Source organism: Bos javanicus, chromosome 15 (assembly GCF_032452875.1).
Source record: "Bos javanicus breed banteng chromosome 15, ARS-OSU_banteng_1.0, whole genome shotgun sequence".
Taxonomy (NCBI): domain Eukaryota; kingdom Metazoa; phylum Chordata; class Mammalia; order Artiodactyla; family Bovidae; genus Bos; species Bos javanicus.
Genome location: NC_083882.1, coordinates 51,521,890 through 51,544,472, shown reverse-complemented (window position 1 = coordinate 51,544,472; position 22,583 = coordinate 51,521,890). Strand labels below are relative to the sequence as shown.

Sequence of the window (22,583 nt, the reverse complement as noted above, 5' to 3'; positions counted from 1 at the left end):
GTCAGCGGGCCGGTCCCCCCACCCCCGGTCGCCCCCAGCCGGTTGGCCCCCGGTGCTGGGCTCCCTCACCCCAGCCCTTTACCTCTGAGGCCTTTTAGGTCAGGGCGTCTAAGGTCAGTCCTCCCAGCCTCCTTCTTGCCACCCTCACCCCAGCAGAGGCCCTAGCCTAGGCGCTTGGGTTTTGTCCCCCTTCATCGTATCTCGCCCCCACCCACCCCTGCGAGAAGATGCTGAGCACGGGCGCCCCTAGGCCTGGTGCCTTCAGTCAAGCCCCGGGATCGAGCGATGGCCCAGGCTGGGATTTGGCTAGAATGGGTCCGGCTGGGACAGTCCCCACCCCTGCCCCGAGCCCCGGGGGAGCGCGGGGTGGCGGTGATTCAGCAGTGGGAAGGCCCCAGACCCCTGGGAAGGGTGCGGAGACTGGGGGAAGGGGAGCTGGCGTCAGCACCCGGGGAAAGACAAGATCAGCAGAGGCGCAGGCGGAGCCGCGGGCCCCAAAAACAGGATGTCGTGTCGTTGTTCCGCACCCGGCGGCTCCGCGCGCCTGGGCTCCGGGGAAGAGGCGGGGCGGGGCCAGGACGTGGGGCTCCCCTCGCCCCCTCTTCTCGCTGGGGCGCGCAACTGCTTGGGACAGAAGGACCGCACCCAGCCCTGAATCCTGCCGGGGCCCTGGGGACGGGCGGGTGGGCGGACTCGTGGGCGCCCTCTGGTGCTTCTGCTCTTAGGTCTTGCGCGTGGAGCTCTGACTTGAGAAAATATTCTTCGTCCAACACAAACTTTCTGAGTGCCTACCACGTGGAGGGCTGCGTGCTAGGTGCTATAGAGGAAAACAGAGACGTTAACGAAAGGCTCCTTGTCTCCAAGAGGCTTTCCAGAGAAAGAGGAAGAACAACTCCTAGAATAAACTGTTCAACTTTTCTGAGCCTCCATTTTATCTTTGGCGATATAGAATGACATCCCCGTCATCCTGTAGTTGTGAAGATGAGAATGGATGTAAAAGGCCTGCTGCCAGTGGCTGGCTCACAGTAAACACTCAACAAATACTTCTTTTTCTCTTTTTAAAAATCATATTAATGTAAGAATGAGTTCCCAAAACACAACGTGCCTGCCCACATCTTGGGGTCTTTGTGCATTCTATTACTTCCGCCTAACTTCTGTATTGACTGCCAGGCGAAATAGACTCAGCCTTTCACAATCTGTCCTTAATGGACCACTGCCTCCAACAAGACACACACACACACCACCTCTGCCTTGCACTTGGTAGTCTCTCCCAGTGCTGTCTAATCGAAATGTGAGCCACATATGTAACTTAAAATTTTCTAGTGCTGACATTTTTTTAAAAAGTAAAAAGAAGGAATTCCCTGGCAGTTCAGTAGTTAGGACTCCACCCTTCCATTGCAGGGGGCACCTGTTCAGTCCCTGGTCAGGGAATTAAGACCCCATCAGCTGTAAGTCCTTCCTCCAATTTAATTAAAAAGAAACAAGTAAATTTTAATTTTACTAATATATTTTTCTTAGCCCAACATATGCAAAATATTGTCATTCAACTTCAACATGTAATCAGTATAAAATTATTGATTATGAAAATGAATAGGCTATTTTATATTCTTTTTTTGTGCTAAGTCTTTGAAATCTAGTACACTCAGAGTACATCTGAATTTTAGCTAGACACATTTCAAATGCTTGATGGTACATGTAGCTAGTGGGTATGGGAACAGAGATGTTAAAACCTCCATCAGATTCAGGCTGGTAAATGACTGAGTGGATGAATTCATTCTCCATGATTTTTCTGCTCAAGCATCCTCAGAACCTCCAGGCAGAATTTGGGTCTCTCTCCTCCCTCCTCTGGAGAAGGCAATGGCAACCCACTCCAGTACTCTTGCCTGGAAAATCCCATGGATGGAGGAGCCTGGTGGGCTGCAGTCCATGGGGTCGCTAAGAGTCAGACACAACTGGGCAACTTCACTTTCACTTTTCACTGTCATGCATTGGAGAAGGAAATGGCAACCCACTCCAGTGTTCTTGCCTGGAGAATCCCAGGGACTGTGGGGCCTGGTGGGCTGCCGTCTATGGGGTCGCAAAGAGCTGGACACGACTGAAGCAACTTAGCAGCAGCAGCAGCAGCCTCCCTCCCCACAACACTTGAGACATACTCCTCTCTGTGGAGGAGAAGAAACCAGGAAAGACAAGGGGAAAATCTGATTTCCTTCCATATTCTAATGGGAGCCCATGGTTGGTGCTTGGCATCTGATGATGAAGGAAGCATTGTGAGTTCCCATTAAAGACAGGGTTTAGTGGAGGACCACATACTAAAATGGCTTTCATGAAGCCATTAAAAATTGTGTCCTATGGAGAAGGAAATGGCAATCCACTCCAGTATTCTTGCCTGGAAAGTCCCATGGACAGGGGAGCCTGGCAGGCTACAGTCCATGGGGTTGCAAGAGTGGGACATGACTTAGTGACTGAACCACCACCACTAATAGGTATATATTTCAAAAGTGAGTGAAATTACTTCTCAATCAGGTAGATAAGTAGAAATTTCATGAGGATTATCTACCCCATGGTTTAGAAATAATAACTGAAATATGAAGAGAATGACAATGACTATAAATAGACAGCAGAACAAGGGTGAAAAAAAAAAAAAACAGGAAAATGTTTCTATTCAATGATTGGAAAGGATTGAAATTTGGAGCAAAAGTGTTACACAGGCAGCTCTGAGGGTATATAGAAAATAGTTCAAAGCCATATTGTCCTTAAAACTACTGTAAGGCATTACAACCTGAATAAGCAGTTGGAAGGTTTTGAGTTGGATCCCAACGTTCACCATTAATTAATTTTTCTAGAATTAAAAATATGCAGAAAAGTTTAGAAAGTGTAGCTTATAGTGATGAGGAATGTCTACTGACAATTTCATAGGAAGAGACAAATGTCACAAATTGGGAGAATGAAAAGCTGTAATTCCAAAAGACCAGTGTCTATGACTGGCCTTCAGTATTAGTAGATGTCTATGAAAATATTGAATAAAGTAATTAATCTGAAAAAAAAAAAAAATTGTGTCCTAGAACAAAGGTGTTTGAACTGTGTTTCTAAAGTTCTCTTCCCAGAACTTGAGTGTGGGAAAATAGTGGGGCTCTGGCCTTCCTTCCCTTCAACTAGAATTGGTTTGCTTTTGTCTAACTTACATACTAGTGTTCTGAATAAAAGTCTCATTAAAAAAAAAAAAAGTTTTCTGCAAAAATATTCGAAAGTCAATTTTAGAAGCATAGCGGTAAAGATAGGTGCAGGAGGCCAAAAGCCTGGATTGGCAGCCTGGGATGACTGCATTTCCTAAGGCATTGGTCTTGTTCATGCCTGGTCCTGGTTCAGCTTGCTTAGGTGGGAGAAGCTGACTTGGCCTTGAGAATGTCATGATCTAATGGGATCCAGGACTGCTATATATCAAGCTAATCGCAAACAAGGAAAGGGCCCTGGGCTAGGCTTCAGAAGAACTGAAGCCTAGTCTTGCCTCAGTCAGACTGGCTTGTGAGACTTCAGACATGGTCTTGCCTTACTCTGGGTCCCAGAATCCTCCACTGGGAAGCAAGGAGTTGAACCAAGATGATACCTTTGAGCTGTGACCTTCTATGATACATTCTTCAAAATAATCATTAAGTAATTAAGGTTTATGCATGTAACATATTGCTCATACTTCTTTAATACCATTTAGGTCATCTTGCTTTGTGCTCCAGTTAATTGTATCTGTGTCTAATGTCTGCCTTCTCCACTAAATATACATCCTTTGAGTTTGTGTCTGATTCATCTCAGTGTCCACCCACTGGGCCTGGCACAGACAGGCCTGAGCACACATTTGCCTTCAGTATATTGTGGAACAAAATTGCCTTAATAACCCATAACTAATATGTGTGGACGCGTCAGAGGCCAGGTGAGTTGAGGCTACTTTTATGGCATGGGTTTAGGAAGGGCCAATAAGGCCAAAGGAGAGGGAGACAGGTAGACAGGTGGAGTGTCTGCAAAGGCTTCTTGGAGGAAGAAGATAATGAGACAAAGAGGGTAGGAAGAGGGCACAACCCCAGATGGGCTGTTTCTTTCATTTGCTTTCCCTGAATGGGTGAATCCTTGGTAGACAGTGTACATTTGTGTTCACAAGCAGCTGAGAGAAAAGGTCACTGAACTAGGACATTTAGAAGTGAGACAATATATGAAAGGACTTGGTGAGGTTGGATAGAGGTCAGAGACAGGTTCTGGAGGGAAACGGTCCTGGATTCAAATCCTTGTTGTACCACTTACCTTGTGGCTTTTGACAAGTCACATGACCTCTCTTATTCATTCCTTAAACACATTTATCGAAAACCTCTGGGCCAGGTATAGTGTCACATGCCAGTGATGCAGTGGTGAAAACAAAAAGACAAGCCCCTATCCTGATGTAACTAGCGAGGAAGATAAATCTTAAACAGGTAATGATTCAAAAGTACAGAGTGCTGTAAGAGTATATGATAGAGCCGTTTAGTTTCATTTTAAAATCGGAATGACAATACTGTGTACTTTGTGGGATTATGAGGATTCAGTGAAATGAGCAAGCCAAGAGTCTAGCAGATTGCCCAGGGTACAATGAATAAACATTACTTAATTTCTCCATTCACTCATGTTGTTTTCAAGTTATTCCCCCTGATAATTTTTCCTTCTTTCTCAAGGTCAAATGCTAAAGCTGATTCAGTTCCCCTAAAAGCGCAAGATGGAGACAGAGAGGAGGAGAAAGGCCCTCACTGGTCTCACCCCTGCCCTGAAGTTTTCCAAATGGGTCTTTCCAGCCTGGTCCTCACTGAGTTCCAGCTTCTATAACCCACCAGTGGCACATAGGATCTTCTGCTCAGTCCTAGTCCCAGCCTCTTCAAGCTAACCCTAAATCTGAAAGTCTTAGTTGCTCAGTTGTGTCCAACCCTTTGTGACACCGTGGACTGTAGCCCACCAGGCTCCTCTGTTCATGGGATTCTTCAGCAAGAATACTCGAGTGGGTAGTCATTTCCTTCTCTAAGGGATCTTCCTGACTCAGGGATCGAACTTAGGTCTCCTGCTTTGTAGGCTCATACTTTACAGTCTGAGACAACATATCTGAGCTTTTTCTCTGATGTGGCTCCAGGGACTCAATTGTCTTGATTCCCTGGTCTTCCCTTTCTCAACCTGCCTGAGTAGAAATGGGAGTCTCCCCCTCCTCACTCTTCTTATTGCTACCCCCAAAGACAAACACGTCTCATTTCATGAAATGAGAACATGATGGACAGAACAGGAGATAGCAGAAAGAACAAACGGGAAGTGGCAAATGAAACAAATGTCTGGAGTTGCATCCTCTGATCCATTGTATCCTCCGATCCATTGTTCTTGATTCCCTCTAAGGAAATAACTGGATGGGGGGAGGGGGAACTAAGCACATGCCCAATCCCTTCAGGAGTGTCCTTCCTCTCAGACAGGCAGTACAATAGTTGTCCTGTTTGCCTCCAGGACATCTTTGCATCTTTGAGATTCTCCAAACCAGGTGGTACCCAGGTCTTCTGGCGTACTCCCCTCTGGGAAATTCTTTCTTCTTCAGCCCTGGTATTTTCCAGGAGCGGCTCAGCTTGCCCAGAGTCATGCAGCAGAGCCAGCATGTGAATCTAGTTAGTGTGACTCCAGACACCCTCCTCTTCCCTCAGTGCTTGTACACAGCTTGTCTGACTGCTGTAGGCAGTTACTTGTGTAATTCTGTGTTCCTTCACCTGCCCCATATCGATTTCTCTCAAGACATTATCAACAAGTTCTAATTACTCTTCATCTATATATTTCCCCTAAAAACTGAGCTCTTTGGGGGTATGAACTGGGTTGTTACAAACAGGGGCTCAGTAGATGTTAAATGAATGAATGAACATTGGCATTAAGAGTGTAGCAGGGCTTCTGCAAAGGGAGATGATTCTCTTTGTGAAGCTGGCCTGGAAAAAATTGTTAGAAGCCGAGATTTCTGTCCTCATTCCCTACTCAGCCAGACTTTGGGCAGCTTCTTAGTGATAGCTGTACTTGCCATTTTTGGACACCAGGGAGCAGCACTGATAGATAATACAGTCTAAACTCACAGATTCCTAAATTTTTCTGAGCAGATTCCGGACTCTTTAGCACACTTCTTCTGAAGATTCTCACTTTCCAGATGAAAGCTATTGGTAATCAGAAACCCTCTGGTGTAGAGAAAGGACAGCTAAGCTACTATAAAGAACACACATCATTCATTCATTCACTTTTATCAAGTACCAGTTCTGTACTGAGTATGGTCCTAGCCTGAGAGTATACAATGGTAAATGAAATGAAGTCCTTGATGAGCTCAGAAGCTAATGGGGAAGACAGATACTTACTAGATAATCATAATTTAGCTATTTAAGTACCCTAAGGTATAGCAGAAGACAGGAGAGACAAGGTAAGTCAAAGAGGGAGTCAAAGGAAGGAAGGTGACTTTTAAGCTGACTTTATTATTTTTTTGAGCTTTTGGTTCATGCTATACTGTCATCAGTGGTCAAGGCATGGCTGATTTATATTACTTGAACTGAGAATTGAAGGATGGGGAGGAAATCCCAAAGGAGAAAGAGAACATGACACAATTCATCTTAGGTTCAGTTTCTTCATCTGTAGAATAAGTGTAGTCTCTGACTTACCTAGCAGAGGTCTTGTGAGGGAGAGATAAGATAATAGATGTGAAAGCTCTTGCAAATAGTGGAATAGAGGCATAAAAATTGTTAATTAGTTTGATTTAGCCAACATCTGCCGAATGTAGAGTGATGCAAGGGAGATAATCTTGGTATATGGTAAAGGCTTGGTATATAGGTTTTAAGAAAACACTGAGGGGACTTCCCTGATGGTCCAGTGGTTAAGAATCTGCCTTCCAATACAGGGGACTTGTATTTGATCCCCGGCTGGGAAACTAAGCCTGTGTGCTGCAACTACAGAAGCCTTCATACACCTTAACTAGAGAAAATCCACATGTGGCAGCGAAGACCCAGTACAGCCAAAAAACCCAACATTAAAAAAAAAAAAAAAAGACACCAAGATGAAAAAACAAAGCAAAACCAATCTCTTGGTTTCCTCCTGAGACTCACAATGTGGTGAGGGGCTCTTACGGAGGCTACACTTAGATGAGAACACAATGTAAGGTCAATTGAGGTGAGAGTCACAGCTTCTGATCCAGAAAGATCCATGAGGTCTCAGGTTTTTCCTACCTTGCTGTGCTGTGCTTAGTTGCTCAGTCGTGTCCAACTCTTCGAAATCCCATGGACTATAGCCCGCCAGGGTTCTCTGTCTATGGGGATTCTCCAAGCAAGAATACTGGAGTGGGTTGCCATTCCCTCCTCTAGGAGGTCTTCCCAACCCAGGGATTGAACCCAGGTCTCCTGCATTGCTGGTGGATTCTTTGCCAGTTGAGCTACCAGGGAAGTCCTTTCCTACCTTATAGAATATTAAAGCTGAACTGGATCAATAACTGGGTACCTACCCATCCTATAGTTGGGGAGACTGAGATCCAGAGGGAAACTAGCTTTTCTGATGTCACATCATGATCTGGGAGTCAGAGATGAGACAAGAATGTTTCTCCTGTTGTCCAGGCCATGGTTTTTGCTTTCAGACACCATTTATTTTTAATTGTGGTAAAATACACATAACATGAAATTTACATTTTAAGTGTGTTAAGTACATTCATATTGTTTGGCAACCAATTTCCAGAGCTCTTTTCATCTTGCAAAATGGAAACTATATCTTAAACAACAATTCCCTATCGTCCCTTCCCCTCAGCCCTAGTGACCACTATCCTACTTTCTGTGTCTATGAATTTCACTACTCTGCTGCTGCTGCTAAGTCACTTCAGTCGTGTCCGACTCTGTGTGACCCCAGAGACGGCAGCCCACAAGGCCCCCCTAGTCCCTGGGATTCTCCAGGCAAGAACACTGGAGTGGGTTGCCATTTCCTTCTCCAATGCATGAAAGTGAAAAGTGAAAGTGAAGTCGCTCAGTCGTGTCCGACTCTTCGAGACCCCATGGACTGCAGCCTACCAGGCTCCTCCGCCATGGGATTTTCCAGGCAAGAGTACTGGAGTGGGGTGCCATCGCCTTCTTCATTCACTACTCTAGGAAACTTATATCGCTGGTGGTAAAGAACCTGCCTGCCAATGCAGGAGATGTAAGAGATGCAGGTTCAAGCCCTCGGTCAGGAAAAAAGATCTCCTTGAGGAGGCATGGCAACCCACTCCAGTATTCTTGTCTGGAAAATCCCATGAACAGAGGAACCTGGTGGGCTACAGACCATAAAGTCTCAAAGAGTCAGACACGCCTGAAGCAACTCAGCATGAGGCACGAGGAACATATATATTTAAATATATATATATTTATATATATTAAAATATATAAAAATATATATTATATAAGTGGAATCATATAGTATTTGTCGTTCTGTGACTAGCTTATTTCACTTAGCATAATGTCCTTAAGGTTCATTCATGTTGTAGCATATAGAATTTTCTTCCTTTTTAAAGCTGAATAATAGTCCATTGCATATATACACATATATATAGTCATCCATTTATGGACATTTACTTGTGTTGCTCCCACCTTTCAGCTATTGTGAATATTGCTGCTATGAAAACGAGTGTACAAATATCTCTTTGGGACCCTGCTTTCAATTTCTTTTGGCATATGCCCAGAAGTGGAATTGCTGCAGCATATGGTAATTCTATTTTTAGTTCCCAGACACCATTTTAGCCTCACAGGAAATGCAACAGGCTCCGAGAGTCTCAAGGTCTTGGTGTGAATTGGTAATAGACTCTTGCTTCCTGCCTCCAAGACCCCAGCTCTTTGTACCAAATGGGTTTTGCACCCATACCCCCAAAGAAATCACATGGTAGCTAAGAGAAATGATGCACTTGAATTTAAAAGAGCTGTATGAAGCTTGATTTACTTTCCTCTTTTGTGTTCTTTTACACAAATGAGTGCGCAGGCAGGTGGACTGGGTCAGGGAGAAATTATAAACTTATAGTCTGAGATCAATTTAGGCTACAGATGCGCTTTATGTGGCCTATAAAGGGTTTCATACCTTTAAAGGGCTGAATCATTTTTTTGTCTTTAAAAATTTTTTTAATTTAATTTTTATATTGGTGTATAACTGACTTACAATGTTGTGTTCATTTCAGGTGTACAGCAAATATACACTTTGTTCAGTTGTACATATACATATATCCGTTCTTTTAGAGATTCTTTTCCCATAAAGGTTATTACAGAATATTTTTTTATAAATTTTAAAAATAATTTAAAAAATTTATTTTTGACTGTGCTGGGTCTTCGTTACTGCGCAGGCTTTTTTCTAGTTGTAGAGAGTGGGGGCTACTCTCTAGTTGCAGTACGCAGGCTTCTCATTGCAGTGGCTTCTCTTGTTGCTGAGCCTGGGCTCTAGGGCGGGCTCAGTAATTGCAATTTTGGGCCCTAGAGCATGTGTATTTGTGACTCAGTCGTGTCCGACTCTTTGTGATCCCATAGACTGTAGCCTGCCAGGCTCCTCTGTCCATGGGCTTCTCCAGGCAGGAATACTGGAGTGAGTTGCCATTTCCTACTCCAGAGAATGTTCCCCACCCAGGGATCCAACTTGAATCTCCTGCATTGACGGGCAGATTCTTTACCATTGAGCCGGTTGTTATAGAATGTTGAATAGAGTTCCCTGTGCTATACAGTAGGTCCTTGTTGATAAAGGGGCTATATCATTTAAAAGTCCAGACTTCCATCTTCTCTTAAAGATGATCCAGCAATACTGAGTCCACCTTCCTGCCTGCCCCCAGGGTGCCCCAGTCCCTACCACTCTCTATTGCTCTCATCTACTTCTGTCAATAAGATTAGCTATTTTCCCACTTTGCTGTTTGAGTTTAAGGCTATGAGTTTATCAGGGGCTTATCTTCTGTTAGGGCCAGTTTTCCAACATACAGTTGTTAATAAATATTTGTACAATCAAATGAATTAACTTATGTCAACCAGCTTTTGTGAGCACTTACTACATACAGGGCCTGTGACTGGATGGCCATTTCCCAGAGATGAATAAAGCACAGGCCCTAACGTCTGAAAAGTCATAATCCAGTGGGGTGGTGGAAGACAGATATGTATATGGTCCAATTCTGGACTTGAGGTGGTTGAGTAGAAGTTTCTGAGGAGAAGATCTTAAACTGTATCTTTCAAAAAATATATATTTATTCATTTATTTGCCTGTGCTGGGTCTTGGATGCAGCACATGGGATATCCCATCTTTGTCGCAGCATGCAGGATCTTTAAATTGCAGAATGTGGAATCTAGTTCCCTCACCAGGGATTACTCCCCTGCCTTGGGAGTGCAGAGACTCAGCCGCTGGACCACCAGGGAAGTCCCTTGAATTGTATCTGGAAGAATGAGAAGTCAGCCTTGTGAGGGAGTTGATGGGGGGGCCCTGGAGGGGAAGAGAGTGTTTTAGGTAGAAGCCACAGTAGCTACGAGGGCTGGGAGGTGGCTGAGATTCCATGTGCTTGAGGAACTTAAGACCAGTGTTACCGAAGTTTAATAAGACAGTGGGGAGAGTGGTAGTAGATGACGTCGGAGGTGTATTTTTATATTAACAGCCTAACTCTTAAGCCCGGCAGCTGTTGGGCAAATCCGTGTTCCCGATCTTCAGAGGGCTTGCTCAGAACAGGTAGCTGGCTTAGCACTGTCAGGGTAGGGCCGGGACCTAATCCCTTCTCCTGCCGCCGATGCCAAGGACAGGGCAGGGCACAGAGCAGGTTTCAGTAAAGATCTGCTGACAGCACACTTGAGAAGAGAACAGGAAGTGCAGGCTCTGTTGAGGGAGGCCCAGACGCTTCTCCCTCTTTATAGGGGCACTCGTTCTTAAGTCGCTACCACCCTCAAGCCACACACAGAGCTGGGAGAATGAGATGCAGGGAGGAACCTACACAGGCCCTACCCGCAGAAACCTCAAAGGGGAGGGGGTAGGGGGACGGGTAGGAAAACGGGCTGAGAGAGTTAAGGGAGGGCATCCTACTTAGCTTGGATGGCGGGGGGAGTGGGGGGAAGCAGGTCAGGAAGGCAGATATGGGGCCCTTTGGCCATTTAGGAATGTGTGGGGCCATTTTACCTATACAGGTTTGGACGCTTCGCTTTGTTTTCTGGCATCATTCCTTCTGAAAACACTAGCAGGCCCCAATGAGTTTCCCCCCGGGGCGGGTCCTCGCTCTAATTCCCCAGCCCTCTGCAAAGGGGCAGGGCCTCCCAGCGAGCTCCGATCCGGGCCGCATAACCTAGCTTTGCCCACCAGGGGCCGCTGCACAGGGGTGACTAAGCGCGCGGGTTCCTAAGCTGCAGAGAGGCGGAAGCCGATTGGCTGCGGGGCGCGGCGAGAGGGGCGGAGCCTGGGATGCCGGCCGGGAGTAGGGGGCTGGGAACGCGCCCCCGGCTGAACCGGGCCGGGTCGTTGTGGCCTCGGGCAGTACCCAGCGGCAGTCGTAGTGTCCAGGCCCTCTGCCCTGCCCGGCTCTAGAGCTGAGGCGAGTGGATCGGCACCGAGGCCCGGAGATCCGGGCTACTGTCATCATCGTCGCCGCCGCCGCAGGCCTGGGTTACCTGAGCGACTTGCGTGTCAGGGCCAGCCAGCCCGTCCGTTTGCGGGCGGTTAGCACGGGAGAGACTCTAGTGGGCCAAAGGGAGGCTTGGGACCCGACCCTTGGCTGGGGAGAGGGATCCTAGAGGAGACTAGCGCTGGCCGGGAGAGCCCTCCGGGGTCTGTGGGCGCCGGAGGGCTGCCTACAACAGGTTATTCCGGGATAAGCCCGGCGCTGGGGCGGGCCCGGGCTTCGCTGGGGGCCGGGCGGCGCTGGGCGGGCCTGCGGGAGAGCACGCCCCCGCCCGCCCCGGGCCCGCCCCGCGCCTCCCGCCGCACGCCCGCGAGCCTCTATCCCGGGCCTGGCCCGTGCGCGTCCGCCTGCTGAACCTGGGCACCGCCGGCCGGGGCACGGGACTGGGCGGGATCGCTGACCTCGGCCTTGGAGGCCTGGGATCCCCGAGCCACCCGCTCCCGCGGGGGCCTCGAAGTCGCACGCCCTCCCCGAACCTGCGCTGCTCGCGGATTCCCGGCGGGGCGAAGCCAGGTGCCCCCTTCTTCTCCTCCTTTTTCTCCCTCCCCCACTCCGGTGCCCGCGGGAGGTCCCGCCCGCTCACCCACTCCCCAAGGGGTGTAGCCGGCTGCGGAGCGGACAGCGGCTCCGCGGCCACCTTGTCCAAACTCTCCGGAAGCGGCTCGAGCTGACAGGGCACTCAGGCCGTCGCAGCTCCAGCGGACCCACAGTTGGGCCGGAGACGCCGGCCTTCCTCCCGCTCCCAAACTTGGAGCACTTGACCTTTGGCTGTCGGAGGAGGCAGACGCGCGGTGGCTGGACAGCTGCGGCACCTCGAGGGCATCTTGCCTGGGGTTCCAGGACCGGGCTCCCGACTTTGCCTCTGAGATCCTGAGGTGTCTCCATCAGGCGCATGTTGACTGAGACCTGGAGTCATGGATGTGTGCGCTCGTCTTGCCCTGTGGCTCCTTTGGGGGCTCCTCCTGCATCACGGCCAGAGCCTCAGCCAAAGCCACAGCGAGAAGGCGACCGGCTCGGGGGCCAATTCTGAGGAGTCCACTGCAGCAGGTAAGGCCTTGCCACGGGCAAGAACTGAGTTGCCCAAGTGGGGAAGTTTGAACAGTCGGTTCTACACTTGTGATTGATGGAGGACCCACTCATGACACTGCCAGTTTTTAGGAGTCCAGGGAGTTCTTTCCGTTCAGGAGCTACTGCTGATGTCTTTTGAACAACTTTCTTCATCCCTTCTCAGGATGTCTTTTGTTGGCAGAGAAAGACGGTTTGCTTCTGGCGCACCTTGGCCTTTCAGATCAGCGAGTCAAGACCCTGTCTCAGGACTACTTGTCTGGAATAATGGCCCGGGCAGATGATAAGTCTATTGCTCTTGGCCAGTTTCAGCACTTGGCAGCACAGGGGAGGTTGAGGCTACTTGGACTGGGCAGGGAAAGTCAGGACTGAGCCAGCTTTATTACTCTGTAAGTTAGTGTTGAGGTGTGCCTTGCTATTCCAGTGAGTGTGGGAACCCTATTTCCTCCCTGCCCTTAGGTAATCTGCTGTCTCCTAGCTGTGCCCATTTGAAATATCAAAGCAGTTCCTTAGATGGAATGCTGTTTATCACTAGGGAGTTAAATGGACTTTTCTTGACATTGGCATGATATAATTCCTGGGACCACTTGTTGACTTACTCTGTTTCTTCTGACTGATGATGGTAGGAGTTCCACAATATTTTTGATCTGTCCTGCTTTTTCCTGTGTACTCATCGAGCCTTGTCAAAAAAGTAGGAGCCCTGGTGCCCTGTTGCAGGAAAAAAAAAAAAGCACCTTTAAAATTCAGTTGTTTTATACAAGGCTTAGAAGGAATCCAGTTTTTTACCTTCATGTCTCTCACGCTGTCACTGGGATCTGCCCAAAGCAGTGGGCTGCAGAGTAAGGAGAATTTATAGCTGGATTCTTTTCTACGGATGGGCAAGCTCAGGTGAGGGGTAGCCTCAGTGAATACCCATTGATACAAGGAGGAAAAGGAAGTGTCATGGTGGCCAGGAAGTTTCATGGATGGATTCTGGGGCTGGCTTTGGTGGTAGACCCTTTCTTAGGTAATCCCCCTTTAAGTTCCTTGACTGGGCTGGGTGTGATTATAGGTACCTCAAGGGTTAACTTACAAGTGAGGCCAGAAGTTGCCTTATGTATAAGTATGGCACCTAGGATGTAGCTTTGAAGATAGGACCTCCTTGCATATTGATCCTGTTTCTCCACACATTGTCTCCTTGGCCCCTGAAACTAACTGAAAGCTTGGTTCTCACTGGGCTGTGAAGGGGAAGACTAGTAGGCCGATGTAGGTCAAACTGTGAGGAAGACTTGAGGAGCATTTCTGCTGTCCCAGTGACATCCCTGTTTGTAACTAATAATATGTTCCTTTTTCACCCTAAAATATGAGTGCCTGATGTAAAATGAATATATATATATATATTTTTTTTTTTGGTCAGCGAGGAACAGTTCTATATTTTAGACACGTGCTAAAAGGGATGAAGTTTTGAATTTAGGCACTAGCTAGCTGTCAGGAAGATTTGTGTGTTTGTGTATGCCATAGGTAAGAGGCATTCCTCATCTCTCATAACTACCCCCTGAATGAAGCTTACGGAGACAGCCCTCCACACAATGTATTTTAGAGGCCTGGTTATGTTGATTATACTAAAGCTTCTCTTTTGGTTTTTTTCTTCCTCTCAGTTCAGAAATTACTTTCTGTTGTCACAATAATATTGAACCCCAGGCAGGAAATCTTAGAGACCCAGGTGCTGGGAATGGCTATGGTTTGTGGTAAACTGGAGGCCCCAGCACTGTTGTCCTGGTAGGTTGTCCCTTTTCGCCTGTCTGGGGCTTTGTCTCCGACTCAGATAGGAACTTGTTTTTGCAGAGAGGTAGTCTGGGCTCGTGGATTCGGTTTGGTGAGGAGGTTTTTACACAGCCTTTCGATTCCCTCTGTATCCTCAGAACTCAGGAGTTTTACTTAGCCTTAAAACAGCCACTTTTCTAAGTCAGAGTCAACATATCTAGTCAATTTGTAGGTTTTCTAAAGTTTGTATGTTACAGCCACACAGCTATTTTTCCCCATGAAAGTCTTGCAAATGCTCAATTAGAATGTGGGGCAGGTGGTATTATCCCTGTTTTTATTGTTGAAGAAACTGGGTCCTATGCTCAGTTTTCTAATCTTAGGACCTAGCCTTCTTCCAACTTCGCAGGCCCTGCCCTGTTAAAGGAGCACTAAGCAAGGGCAAGAGAATGTTAGTTTCCTCCTGGTGAGTTAGTGGGCCCTAGTGAGAGATCCAATAAAAGGGCTTTATTTATCTCCTCTGGAGGGTCTTCTGCAGGGGCCAGAAAATTGCATTTTTTGTCTTGTTGGATGTATATGCCTATCATAAAGGTCTAGCTCTCTAGGGAAGGCAGTGCTCTGCTAGGAGAACTTACTGAACTGTAGAGAAGCCATTCCTGTCACCTCTGGCTCTTTGGTGCCTGTATACCCAGCTGTGCTAAATTACTTTTTCAGTAAAGATCTGTGCTTGATGGTGGTGCTGCTCTGGGGCTGGCACTTGTGAAACTGGCCTGAAATTGATGCCTGGAACCTCTCTTAGTCTCTGGACCCCGTTGTCTCTAGAAACTCAAAATGTTCCTGCAGAATGTGTGTGAGGGGTCCCACATGAGTCTGGGGTTGTGACTGCCAGTGTTGGTTGAGGGCCTCTACTCAGAAACTGTGGTTTGACTCAGCAGAGCTAGAACAGGGCCTTGGAGGAAAGGCATCTAGGCAGTCTACAGAGTGCAGGTTGGCTTCTCAATCAACTGCTAATGGAGTGGGAGGCCAGAGTCCTGCCTGCCCACCCAGCTAGCTGCTGCTGCCTCCAAGGCTATAAATGGCCTGGCCATCTTGGTGGCTGTGCTAATTTTAGCTGAGGGTAGCTCCCGGAACTGGATTGGGGCCAACAGCAGGTGGGTGGGGCTTGGCTGAGACTAATACTGGGAGATGGGCAGAGGGTCACTCTAATCCTAGGGCAGCTAGGACATCATCTGCACCTATACCTCAGCTTTGACAGTCATCCTTAACTAGGTTAATTTATTTAGCAAACATTGGACAGTGCCAGTTCATGTGCTCTTTATTCAGCAAATATTTGAGTGTCTTCTCTGGGCCAGGCTCTGTGTTTGGTGTTGGGAGTTTATTTATTTAAATATTTGTTTGTTTGCTTATTTATTTATCTGACTGCGCTGGGTCTTAGTTGCGGCACACAGCGGGATCTTTGATCTTTGTTGGGGCATGTACCATCTTTAGTTGCTGTATTCGAGCTCTTAGTTGCAGTATGCAAACTCTTAGTTGTGCCATGTAGGATCTAGATCCCTGACCAGGAGTGGAACCCTGGTCTCCTGCATTGGGAGTCTTAGCCACCGGACCACCAGGGAAGTTCTGGTGTTGGGATGAACAAAACGGACATGTTCTCTGGCCTCATGGAGTTTAGAGTCTAGTGGGAAGATAGAAAATAAATAAATAAATGTAGTATCTTGTGGTAGGTACTCTGGAAGAAAACATGGAGTGCTGTGGCACAGAACGAGAGGAGGAAAGAGAGCTAGCTAAAATAGGAACCTAGTGCCTGGTAAGACATCAATAACATCACTAACATCAACAGTAATAGCAATGGACATTTTTTAGTGCTTACTGTGTGGCAGGCACTATTCCAAATATTTCTTTTAATTCTTAAAACCATTGTGTGTGCTTGGTATTATCTCTGTTTTATAAGTAAGGAAATGAAATCATAAAGAGGTCAAGTAACTTGTCCAAGGTTGTGCAGATAGTAGGGAATAGAGCCAGAGTTTGAACTCTGGCAGTCTGACTCTTCTCCCCACCTCCACCTCAGCCACTGGGTTATACACTCTTTCAAAACTTTGTGATAAAGGCTATAGTAGAGGTATAATATATACATACAGAAGGCTGTGGGAAGCCCAGAGGAGCAAGTGACTAACCCTGCCTGGGAGAACTGGGGGAGGCTTCTCAGTTTCCTCCATAATTTTTCTCAGATCTTGGGGAGATAAAAAGTGGTTGCTTAACTCAAAAGTTTAGAGGTGGAAACATCAGTTAGTTCAACTTATTTTTTACATGTGAGGAAACTGATGTCCAGAGGGGCATCACACAGAAATTCCACAGTGGGTTATTAGTAGAACTAGACAAAGACCTTTGAGTCAGGGACCCAGGCTTAATCAGTTATTCAAACCACAAGTCCAATTGGAAGGAACCTAGGGCTACAAAGAAGTCTAGTTTGGGAGTGGGGGTGGGGATATGTATTTAGAGAATATTAAATACAACATAATACACAAGTTTAATGAAGCAAGCAGGGAAGACAGTGTAGGCTAAGGATTAAAAGAGCTCTGTGTGGGCTGAGCTAGGCTAAGGTGGCTGGGGAGGGCTTCCTGGAAGGAGGGGTTGGGCGGAGGCAAAAGAGAACTTGGTGGGGAGTAGCCTGACTTGGGGATTGCTGGAGGAAAGGGGGTATTGTAGACGTCTGGAGCACCAGTGTGAGTGCACGGGGTCTCTTTGGCGGCTGAACAATAACTGGGCAGAGTTGCTTCATAGTTGGCCAACTACCTCACATGAAAGCCAGTAGACAGGAAGATTGCAGTCACGTGTGATCTGTGGCAGTTCTGATAACTACTATAATTTTGAAGTAATGATGATTGTGTATAATATTTGGAGATGTCTTCACCAATGGTAATGTGGCATGGGAATGTCTGTAATTTCTGTTGGTGACAAAATCATAGGTGGTGCTAATAATATTGTGGTTGGTTTTAATATATAATTGAAGGAAATGCTAACTTTCGGTAAGAGAATGCTGAAAATAAGATATAATTTCTTTCCCATTCAAATTCACAAGCCCTCCTGAATTCTTCTCATGGGCGCCTTAGGAATGTGGAGCCTTCATGCTAAGAACTCCTGGTCTCTGACAAGGAGGAGATGAGGTCTTACGGGGAGGGTTTCCTAGGTCTCCAAAGGACTTGTCTTTGAGCCCCAGGGGCCCTTCATTTCCTGTATTTCAAAGCCTTCATTTCCATACTGTATCTCAGGACTGAGATACAGTCCTGAGTGATTTCATGGGCATACTGTGGTATACTACCCTTTGTGAGAAATGATTCTCCAGGAGACCCTGTAGCTCTGGCTGTCACACTTTTTGGGAGAGAGAAAGATACCAAACTGGGTCTCCAACAGAGCTTTCTTTTTTTGTTACTGCTAATTAAAAAAAAAAATACAATCTATGAAGATATACAACTAAATATAAAGAATAATGCATTGAATACCCATGTGCTACACCACAGTTTAAGAAGTCAACTAATAATAATACAGAGCTTTCTTTATTACCCCTGGATACTACATATAAAGTTCTAATGTAACACATGGCACATTGTACAGATGTTTGCTCTCTTGCAAGTATAAGCTCTTTGTGGAAGAAGGGAGGAGGGGTTGTACTTTGTCTATATCTGTTTTTATTGGGCCCAACCTAAAACCTCTATTAAAATTTGTTAGAAAAGCTGGAATCAGAGCCTGTTTGAATGGATTGCATTTTCTCTCTTCCTTTCAAAGCTTTTCGTATATCTTGGTACCCATTCTGGGCTTTTCCTCAACACTTGGAGGTGTTGCTCACCCAGAGCACTCTGTATTTTCACTGAAGCTCAGATCTGTTTTCCCTTTTCAATGTACTGTTTTATGTTATCCTTAACTTTGGAAGTAGGTAGAGCTGTTTTTATTATTATGCTTGTTTTTTTTTTTTTTGGCTGCACCACACAGCAGGCAGGATCTTAGTTCCCTGACCAGGAAGTGTACCCATGCTCCCTGCAGTGAAAGCATGGAGTCCTACCACTGGACCATCAGGGAATTCCTATTAAGCCTATTTTAAACGTGAAGGATTTATAGCTGAGAAAATTGTGTTGTTGGTCACATAGCGAAAAAGTGGCAGGCTCAGAACCCTAACTCTGGGGATCAGTGTATCCAGCCCTTGTTTTTATCAAAACGCTTTATCTGTCAATATATCCTTAACCAGTCTGGCTTGCAGAGCTTAACCTCAATGATCTGGCCATACTGTGCTTAGTCGCTCAGTTGTGTTTGACTCTTTGTGACCTCATGGACTATTGCCTGTCAGGCTCCTCTGTCTGTGGGGATTCTCCAGGCAAGAATACTAGAGTGGGTTGCCATGCCCTCCTCCAGGGGATTGAACCCAGGTTTCCTGCATTGCAGGCAGATTCTTTATCATCTGAGCCACCAGGGAAGCACCAGTCTGGCCATAGCTGTGTTAACAAAGGTGTTTGAATAGTCTAGTCACCTATCACAAAGTGCTGCTCTGGAGGATGGTGGAGTCTATAATCTTATCAATCATGCTGCCCTGTTGGAGTTTTCTGTGTATGTGCCCCGCCTGCTTGATATTAACTCCTCAAGGGTTAGGACAAAAAACTTCTAACAAAAGGCTGCTGCTGCTGCTGCTAAGTCGCTCAGTCATGTCCAATTCTTAGCGACCCCATGGACTGAAGCCCACCAGGCTCCTCCGTCCATGGGATTTTCCAGGTAAGAGTACTGGAGTGGAGTGCCATTGCCTTCTCCGTTAGCGAAAGGCTAGGCGTGTGGTATACTTTACATATTGTAGAGGTTGTAAAACTGAATTGGAGGGGATTTATTGTCTGGTTCTGTTTCTACTGTAGGTTACTAGGCACTTGCTTAGAAATTGAAAAAATTTTCCTTTGAAAGGGTTAGATAAAGTTGAAGAAATAAACTTTACTTCTTTAGAAAGTTCATTGCTTTAGAATTTCTCACTTTTTGGGAATTCCTTGATGGTTCAGTGGTTAGGACTCAGCACTTTCACTGGTGGGGTCTGGGTTCAGTCCCTAGTTCTGATCTCTGGTCAGGGAGCTAAGATCCTTCAAGCTGTGTGGTGAGGCAAAACAAACAAACAAAAAGAATTTCTCATTTTTTGCTTTTGTTAAAAAAGTCATTCAGATCAGTTTGAGTGTAACAGCCTCACTTCACTTGGAAGAAGTTTGTCAAGGATTTTAAAGAAACCAGACTTTTATTGTTGCAGCCCTTACCAAGAGAATGCAGTTAAAAGTAGCTGGAAACTAATTGCAGAAAGGACTTATGTGTAATGGGGAGAAGAAAGTTGGGAATTGAGTGGGTGGGCCTGGGTAGAAGCCTAGATGAGATGATTAACTTTGGTTGTCAGAAGGATCTAAATTGGCCACGGTCAACAGACATAAATACCTGGATCTAGGGAAGCTTCAGAATTCCAGCCCTGTGGGCCTTGTAGACGGAGAAGGCAATGGCACCCCACTCCAGTAACTCTTGCCTGGAAAATCCCATGGATGGAGGAGCCTGGTGGGCTGCAGTCCATGGGGTCGCTAAGAGTCAGACATGACTGAACGACTTCACTTTCACTTTTCCTTTCATGCATTGGAGAAGGAAATGGCAAACCACTCCAGTGTTCTTGCCTGGAGAATCCCAAGGACAGGAGAGCCTGGTGGGCTGCCATCTCTGGGGTCGCACAGAGTCGTACATGACTGAAGCGACTTAGCAGCAGCAGCAGCAGCACCTCAGGTTTATGAGCCTGAAAAGTCTTAGTCAGAACCTGAGTGTTTTATGGTTGTTGTTGTTCAATCGCTTAAGTCGTGTCCGACTCTTTGTGACCCTGTGGACTGCAGCACATCAGGCTTCCTTGTCCTTCAGTATCTCCCAGAGTTTTCTCAGATTCGTGCGCATTGATGCTATCTAACCATCTCATCCTCTGCTGCCCCCTTCTTCTTTTGCTTTTAGTCTTTTCCAGCATCAGGGTCTTTTCCGATGAGTTGGCTCTTTGCATTAGGTGGCCAGAGTGTTGGAGCTTCAGCTCCTTTTGGTGGCACCTTTCTAATGAAAGTTACTTCTCTGAACCTGCTGCAGTTCATATTTTACTTCAGGTGTACCCTCTAGACTTATATGGACTCTGGGTGTGGACAAATTAGACCCTTAACTCAAGGCTTACTCTAGGCCACAGGAACGCTGTTGATAATGTCTGGCTAGTATTTCATTTCCGGCCTATACCCCCTTCCTTTTACCGGTTGTAACCACTTCCCTAGCCCCACCTGCAGACTTGAAATGGCTGACCAGATTGGTCTAGTCCCTACCTGTGTTGATGCATAACAAATTATCCTCAAATGTAGAGGCTTAAAATAGTCAACATTTATTATATTCAGTTTCTGTGGGTTGGGAATCTGGGTGCTGCTTGGCTGGGTGCCTCTGGCTCAAGGTCTCTCATGAGGCAGTAGTCAAGTTGTTGGGCTAGGACTAAAGGCTCACTGGGGGGGCGAGTATTTGCTTTCAAGCTCATTTATGTTGTTGGTAGGCCTTGGGCCCTTGCCACATGGGCCTTGGCACTGGGCTGCCTCATAACGTGATAGTTAGCTTTCCCTAGGACAAGTAATGTAAGAGGGAGTGCCCTCTGTGGAAGCTGTAGTCTTTTCATCACCTAATCTTGCAATTAATGGGCCACAACTTCTGCCATATTCTATATGTTAGAAGCAAGTCAGTAAGTCTAGCATGAACTCCAGGTGAAAGTGAAAGTGAAAGTTTAGCCACTCAGTCGTTTGGGACTCCTTGTGACCCCATAGACTGCAGCCTACCAGGCTCCTCTGTACATAGGATTTTCCAGGCAAGAGTACGGAGTGGGTTGCCATTTCCTTCTCCAGAGGATCTTCCCAACCCAGGGATTGAACCCAGGTCTCCCACATTGTAGGCAGACACTTTACCTGAGCCACCAGGGAAATCCCTTGCTAAAAGAAGCCCTCACTTAAGCTTAAATGCGCCCTTCTACTCCCAAGGGATTATACAGTAGCATGAAGAGGGTAGGGATCCCTGGGGGCCATCATAGAGGATGCCTGTGACATCATTCTAGGGCTGTGATCTTGGGAACAGTGGCTTCTGGGTGCTGAGTCCTCTGAACTTTTCTCTGACTTCCTTTGCCTACTCCTTAGAGTCTTGTGGAGTCTTTCTACTCTCTTTGGTGGTATGTCTGTTTGGTTCATGTATGACTTCATTGCTTTGACATGTAGAGTTGACATGGCCCTTCTGTCTGTATTCCTCCCTTGTTTTCAACCCAGTTCTAAACTAGATTTTTATTCTAGGTTCTAGTCATGTGTCCCAACTCATTGTCTGGTATGTTCATTTCTGGAGCTCATTGTATAGCCACTGACCTTGGAGCTTTCACTGCCCCAGTTTGGCTTTGGAGAGCTCGACATATTAGTGCCATTGAACTGGGACTTACACCTTGACAGCTGGAAAACTTACTCTGACCTTTTGCGTTGTTGGTGTTGGGTGCCAGGACTTCACATCCTAGTATGTCAGAGTTGGCAGGGGTTTTAAGTCCCATTGCTCCTAAACTCTTTAATTGACATATGACAGGAACAGATTTGCCCAAGGTCTCAGTTGGGTCTATAATCTGATTTTGTCTAATTATCATTCACATGCTGTTCCCACTCTGTGGTGGAGAATCTTTACCCTAATGCAGCCGGTTTGGGTTGTTAGGAGGTCTGAGACCCATACAGAGGAGGAGCAGAAAGCAGTTCACAGTACTGTATAGTGTTCATAGAAATTGCACTGGGCAGATTGGGGCTATGTCAAGTCAGTGCTGCTTCTGAGGAGCTTTCCCTGCCTGGCTAGGGAGCTTTTATGTGAGGCACAGAAAAAGAAGCTCAGTAATATCTGTGGCATATGGTGACTAATACCTGCATTCTACACTCCATTGGCAATCTCAGTTCAAAGCAAGGAGAGAGCTGTTTGTTGGGATGTACAGAGCAGACTTCCTGAAGGAGGTGGGTCAGAGTGCTGTACTAAGATTGTCATCGTTGTTTGGCTCAGCTTGTCACATTATATATAGATTTGGGGCCTCCACAGGCAGGGTAAATGTATCTAAAGCCCT

The 22,583-nt window shown here is 46.6% G+C and overlaps 1 protein-coding gene and 1 long non-coding RNA gene across 8 annotated transcripts in view; both read left to right on the top strand.

The window, feature by feature from the left end:
• The first annotated feature begins 21 nt into the window (after window positions 1–21).
• LOC133226793 (uncharacterized) lies at window positions 22–918 on the top strand. The gene is made up of 2 exons (XR_009729626.1): window positions 22–113; window positions 726–918. It is a non-coding gene; the product is annotated as an uncharacterized LOC133226793 (long non-coding RNA).
• A 10,498-nt stretch (window positions 919–11,416) lies between these two features.
• Window positions 11,417–22,583, top strand: part of STIM1 (stromal interaction molecule 1) — a 204,914-nt gene continuing 193,747 nt past the window's right edge. For 4 of the 7 annotated variants that reach the window (XM_061380663.1, XM_061380662.1, XM_061380659.1 and 1 more), the window contains exon 1: window positions 11,418–12,688. In XM_061380663.1, coding sequence (XP_061236647.1) covers window positions 12,560–12,688 — 129 coding nt within the window. In that variant the 5' untranslated portion in view covers window positions 11,418–12,559. Of the gene's footprint in view, window positions 12,689–22,583 lie in introns of all 7 variants that reach the window. The other 3 variants (XM_061380658.1, XM_061380664.1, XM_061380661.1) reach the window with 2 other exon arrangements.